General features: G+C 36.6%; 1 protein-coding gene across 3 annotated transcripts in view; it reads left to right on the plus strand.

Annotated features, from left to right (window-relative positions):
- The window catches only part of grik5 (glutamate receptor, ionotropic, kainate 5), a 100,943-nt gene extending 94,214 nt beyond the window's left edge, over positions 1-6,729 (plus strand). For 2 of the 3 annotated variants that reach the window (XM_026185909.1, XM_026185910.1), the window contains exon 20: positions 6,554-6,729. In XM_026185909.1, the coding sequence (XP_026041694.1) occupies positions 6,554-6,694 (141 nt within the window). In that variant the 3' untranslated portion in view covers positions 6,695-6,729. The remainder of the gene's footprint in view (positions 1-6,553) is intronic. The other variant, XM_026185915.1, reaches the window with a different exon arrangement.
- The last annotated feature ends 306 nt before the right edge of the window (positions 6,730-7,035 follow it).

Consider the following 7,035-nt stretch of genomic DNA (forward strand, 5'->3'; position numbering starts at 1 on the left):
GGTTCTGAATCTTGCCCAAGAGCACTTCCGCATGTACACTGGGAAAGCTGGGGATTGGACGACTGTCTGCTTGGTGCCTGGTGGACAACTTGCTCTATCTCCTGTCCCAGAAAAGAATGTCTTTATAAGGACAAAGGCTCCATAGAAATGGTTTTGCAAAAAGATTTGCTTGAATAACAGTAGTTACTGGGCTTCAACCACTGGTTGGAGCAGCCAGAGTTGGATTTGTGACCAGTGGATCCACCACTGGTTTTAATTCCAGAGGCAAGACTCACATAAGTTTAATTTGTCATTAAATAGCAATAAAACACTGTGAGTTAGTATTTAAATTGATCATGAAATGACTGAAGTTTAAGTCTTACTGTCACGTGTCCTCCCCCAGAACAGCCAAAAGAGATGGTGATATTACCAAAGATGATCGATGCTGGACTGTTTGAGCTGATAATAGTGATCACAGTAACCACAATACATGTCACTGTTATCAGAATAAGATGAATACAAGTGTGTGTGCAAGTCTGAAAGCATATAATTTGTCTGGCACCAGGATTTTATGATGATATATTAGTAACATGACAGGATTTTTATACATTAAACACATTTAGCTGAACTCAGATAGTCAAGCTGTAACTAACTCCATTTTTTTTATCACTCAGACATCAGACATCTTTAGTCAGACCATACTGGTGAGTTCCTCTTTTCCCAGTATAGCAAGTTCAGTTCCTTTTATTAAATCCATTCTGTCTCTCAGATACAGTGGATGCAGTGATGTGTGACTGAAAGAGGTGAGCTCAGTTGATTTGGCAGGTTTAAGTTTTCTTGTTCAAATTTTGATTGTTCAGATGATTCATCTGCTTGAACAATAAAATAAATTTCAAGCCAACTTTGATGAGAACAAAGAAAACAAAACTAAGCTCTGAATTATTACACATACAGGTGCAAGATCTTTTCTACGGTGATGCAGATTGAGACTGAGGGTGTCGCACTTCAAAGAGAGATATAATCCAGCAATTATATATATGTTATTTTTCTTGGTGATGGGAAAAGGCCCTACAGCTTCATTATCTTTTTATTTACTATCATATCATCATAGCCATTAATAATTAAGTAAACCTTAGGCTTAAGTCAGCCTCAAAAAAACATCAAACTCTTTCTGAACGCAAGTCTGTCAGAACAGTAACAGATGTGTGCTTTGTTCTGTGGTTTAAAGCAAGCATTAATAAAACATTAGGTTTAACATTACAGTAAAACTCCTCGTTTTGCAATTTTACAATGAGCCAAAAAAGAAGAGTTATAGGAACTGTTGTGATATCACTCAGAGCTGAAGGGACAGCACTTAAGGGGTTTTTGTGGGCAGTGGTGGTGCACTGTATGTGGAAGTGGGGGTGTGAGTTGTCATCTCAATAAATGAGGCTTCTTTTTTTGGGTGAACACATTTGGTGCATTGTGAAATGAAAAATACAACAAAGAAGGCCGAGGAGCTAGAAAATAAATATATGTGACAAAAATGGGACAACATTCCTCTCCCATGAGCCCAGCAGCTGGTTTCCTCAGTTCCCAAATGTTTATGGACTGTTGTTAAGAGGGGATGCTACACAGTGTAAAATCCAGCATTTTCAGGCGCTTGCATTCTGTTTGTGATATTTACATTTTACACACTGTCTTAACTTTTGTCAGAATTCAAATCATGAGCGAATGCGACTTTTTAAAAAAAGTGCTGTTGGTAAACGAAGCGATTAAACAATAAGAGTCCAGTTCTGAAAGTGGGTGCTTTCAAGACCAGCTGTCAACATAAATGATGGCTGTGAGTTTCCTCTTCTTTAGGCCAGTAATGCAGCAACACCCCAATACAACAGGGACCCCGTGTGGTGAAATGATGAACAACACTTCATCTTGGTCTTGGTCACTGAATGCTTTTAAATTGCTGTTAATATGCTGCATTAATCCCTACAAATAGGAAGATTCAGTATTGTGATCATTAAAAAGAGTTGTGCATTACTAAATCAATAACAATAGAGTAATATATCAAATCATATTGGGAGCAAAATATCAATTAACATCTGTCTTTTTTGTATATCATTGCAGATCTGCAATGCTTAGTGTTCAAATACTCAGTTTGATGTATTCTAATTTATTATGCTTTCCAAATACAGACCACACAGCTACTAGTCATGATGGAACTTTCTGAGAGCAAAATTAATTAATGAAATAAAATTTTAAAAAGTCTGCCAAAATGTTGTGAGAATTTTTGTAACTTTTAAGCAGAAATGCCCAAAGTCCCTTCCTGTGTGACTTTCTTAGAGCTATTGTAAATCTATTTCAAAATCATTCCCTTCAAACCACCAGTCTTATCTTTGCCATCTATTTCCTGCCAAAACTGAACTCATCATACCAGAAAAGAGAAACCGCAGAATTGGTAAGGTCTGTGAAAATGGAAAAATTTACGCATCAGTAGCATCAGCAACAACAACAAATAAGTATGTACAAAAGTATAGCGGTAGCAGATCTATGCACTCTCTATGGGACTAAATGACAGATAAAGCGCTGCATTGAAGTTTCTTGAATTTGTCAAAAAACAAAACAAAACAACAACCATAAAAACCAAAACATTAAATAGTAAATAAAGAAACTTTGATTTAAGAGCTTAATATTGTAAACAGCAAATAAATATATAAAGAAATAAAAGTTTACTGCAGACAATATTTCATACCCTCAGTGAAATAACACAGCAAATGCTAGAAAACTGCCGGTGATAATGATGGTGTTCTGTACACGGCTGCACCATTACAGAAACTTTGCAAACTATATTTTAACAAAAATTACACTCACAACGCAACACCTGAGGACAGGATTGTGACTTTTATACTGAGCAATGTTCTTCACAACAGACTGCAGCTTTACAAAACTTACAAACCATACACTCCATCTTTTCATTTCATTTCTTGTATTTGATTTAAAGCTGCAGAAGTAAAGTTTCATATCATAAATAATCAAGTTAACTTTCCATTGTATTTGCCACGTAAACATTGGCATGACATACTGGTTTCTTCATTGCCCAGTGCCTTCTCTATTGATTGTGTAATTTTCTACTTTAATCTTCAACTTCTTCTTTGATGGTTTTCAAAGGAAAAATAACTTTCTGTATTCTGTGGCATTAGTGGCAGCACTCCTCTGCAGGATAAAAGGAGTTGGCTGTGTTACTTAAATCTCCTGCAGAAATACATACAATATAAACACTGCAGAATTAAAATCAGGTGCAGTTTGTTTTTGCAGTAGTGGAGATTACCATAGAAGCTTTTCACTGCATCATGGTAAAAGAAGAAGTTATTTGCATTGATAAAATGTTGGAGGCTTGCAGAAAGTAGCTCACTGTGGCTGTTTGTTCTTTTTTGTCCCTGCAATACAAAAAACAAAACAAAACACTAATTCCAAATAAATTGGGACAATATGTAAATGTAAATTTATCCAAAAATATATAATATAGAAAATGTATGAAATGCTTATATTGAGAAAATGTGTACTTTTATTTCATTTTAACAACGTGCCTAAAAAAGGTTGGGACAGGGCCATTTTTACCGCTCAGTAGCGCCCCCTCTTCTTTGAACAGCAGTCAGTAAACAACTGGCAACTGAGGAGACCAGCTGCTGGACTTCTGTGAGAGGGATGTTGTCCCATTCATGTCTGAAAAAGAATTCTTGGGTCTTTTTTTGTGGTAGTTTTCTTTCCATGATGTACAAAACGTTTTCAGCTGCCTAAAGGATGCAGGCAGACGAGATAAACTCTCAGACTCTTCTACTACAGTTTTTGTTTTAATAGTTGCAGTATGCAGTTTAGCATTGTCTTGCTGAAATCTGCAAGGCCTTCTCGGCGTTACTTTCAGATAACTTCACATTTCTATTTGTCTGATCACAGAACAGTTCCACTTTCCCTCAGTCCATTATAAATGAGCACTGGCCCAGAGAAGATGATGATGTTTTTGGGTCATGCTCACATATGACTTTCTTCTTTGCAATGATAACCTACATTTCTACAGACAACAACTTCTAGAAATGTTGTGTGAGAATCATCCTTGTTTTTAATGCAGTGCTGCCTGAGAGTCTGAAGATCATAGACATGGGTCAATCCTGATCATCAGCTTTGTTGTTTTGTACAGAGTTTTCTTCAGATTGTCTGAATCTTTTGATATTATATAGACCACATAATGCAAAGTCTTCATAATTCAACATTGAGGAAGAATTTTCTGTAATTGCTCCAAAATTCATTAAACAATTTGTTGCAGACTGGAGAAACAGCACATGTCTGCTTTTGGGTCGTAAATAATGCCAAACATATTCTTTTGTAATTTCGAGATTTGAGTCTGTGTGGAGGGTGTTTTATGCACTGTTTCTAAAAACATTTATTTTATATAATAATCTAATAGTTATGAATCCATGGGTTGTTTGCTAAAATATCCGGAGGTTATTCAGTTCAGTTCAATTCAATTTTATTTATATAGCGCCAAATCACAACAGCAGTCACCTCAAGGCACTTTATATTGTAAGGTAGATCGTACGATAATACATACAGAGAAAAAACAACAATCGTATGACCCCCTATGACCAAGCACTATGGTGACAGTGGGAAGGAAAAATTCCCTTTTAACTCCTTTTAATTTCTTTTATTTAAAAGAATAAAATAAATATTTAGTCAAAAGTCTTTGTTGGTTTAACTTTTAGTTTTTTAGTCATTGCTGGACTAAAACTAGTTAAGAAAAATATAGTAAAGTAATGATAGGATGTATACAACTTAACTGCAAATTCCATTAATGTACATTTTTCACTGTCTTTCCAACACTGAGTAATGCACAGCCCCCATGCTATCTCATTCACAGGGAAAAACTCAAAAAATCACAACCTGTCAGATCTGTCCAAACTTTAGCAACAGAGTTTTTTTTCTGCCAATCTAGAGACAGCTACATAGAAAACACAACTCTGTTCTCACAACACAGGTTATAAAGATAATCAAATTTCTTAAGAACTGACTTTCAGTATGAAAACGCACACAACAAATTCAGCTCAAATGAGCCTTCGAAATTACTTTGCAACAAGAAAAACTGATTTTGTTCACACATGCTCTGACAGCACTGAGCGAGCAGACACTTTCACACCCACAGACTGACACTGTGAGGAAATGCTGTCTGAAAACCAGCAGGTGACAGTTTGTCAGGTACAGACCAGCGTGGTATGTTTGCAAACCACATTTTCACCCTTTTTTTCATACAGTAAAAAACACTACAACACCTGCAGGCGGGATTTTCACATAATCTTTAAGTAATGTTTTGAATTAAAATACTGTGGGAGATAAAAGAGTACAGCTTTTGTTACGACTACAGCCTGCGCCATGTCATGGAAAACTACCTGCAACCAAAAACACTCCTTGATCCAACATATCTAACAGTATAGAAGCAAGCAACAATCAAGTCAAAGAGAAAACCTTTAAACAGAATAAACGTCCAGCAAATTTCACTTTCACAACCACAATCTAGTCCTGTATTACATGTTTTGTGTGTGTTTAAGGCTGTTGTTACGTTTGAGGATTTAGAAAAGAAGAAAGAAAAAAATGAGCACCAACCAAACAGTCTACTTGCAATTACTATTCAAGTCTCAAAACTTTGCAACCAAATTGAAACTGGCTGTCATGACTGGAGAAGAAAATAAAGGACCCACCGACATAGACAGGAATAAGACTCAAGTGTAACAGAGCTAACAGATTAAATAACAGAGTCTGTCTTAAAACATGATCACTTTCCCAGGTGATGGAGTCGGGGGGCGGGGTGCTGTCTCAAAATCTCAAAAGATTAGAAGAGCTCATTTTGAATTTAAGTGAATTTCTGCGCAAACAGTATAAATACAACATGTGTCTTGGTTTAGTTCAGAACACACCGCAACAGTAATGGGAAAATTGTCCAGAAGACGGTCATCAAGACCCTCCACAAAGGTGGTAAGGTCATAGCTAAAGAGGCTGTTTGCAGAGCGCTGTACCAAAATATACTGACTGTCTTTTAGGTACATTGGAAGTATTTTAATTAGTTCTTGGAAAGGTGACAGTGATGTCTGTTGTTTGAAACAATTGTCAAGAAAAGTTGAGTGAAGAACTTGCGAGAGGTTCATAAAGATTGAATTGAGGCTGGTGTTAGTGCATCGAGAGTCACCACACACAGACATCTTCAGGAAAGTCATGTTAACCAGTAATGCTGAGCAAGGGACAATGTGACAAGCCTCACCTGGCTGAGGAGAAGAACTGAACTGGTCCTCAGTGATCCAGTCTTCTTTTCAGATGAAAAGAAATTTTGCATTTAATTTGGAAATCAAATTTTAGAGTCTGAATGAAGAGCAGAGAGTCACAGAATCCAAGTGTTTGAAGTCCAGTGTGAAGTTTCCACAGTCTGTGATGATTTTGGGTGCCATGTGATCTGCTGATGTGTCTAAAGTGAATACACAGTCAACACAGCCAACTACCAGGACACTTACTTCATGGCTTTACCTGCTTTATGAAGATGCTGATTTCCTTTCTCCAGCAGGACGCAGCATCCAACATACATGAACTGAACCCCACAGAGAAGCTGCGACATGTTATCAAGAGGAAGATGAGAAACACCCGACTCCGAATTACAGTTGAGCGTAAGGCCTCTGTCAGAACACCCAGTGCCTCATGCTGATCATCTTCATGCTATGGCACACTGATGAAGTAGTGGTGAGCATATAAATAAATAAACTTTTCACAAGTTGGACACTTCTGTATTGTAAACAAGTTTTTGTGGAACTTGTTCTAAAGATTTGAGACACTGTTTCCTGATTTTAATGAAGCCATAATCATCAAAAAGGGGTTTAATTATTCCACTTTGGATCTAATGCCTATAGATTATATGCATCTAAAGTTTGGCTTTTTAAATTAAATTGTGGAAAAATTAAGTTTTATATATAAAACTTGATAATTACAAACAGAACTATTACACATCACAATCTGTTGAACACTTATTTTCTTATTTCCTTCCATCCC

Source organism: Astatotilapia calliptera, chromosome 11, assembly GCF_900246225.1.
Source record: "Astatotilapia calliptera chromosome 11, fAstCal1.2, whole genome shotgun sequence".
NCBI lineage: Eukaryota > Metazoa > Chordata > Actinopteri > Cichliformes > Cichlidae > Astatotilapia > Astatotilapia calliptera.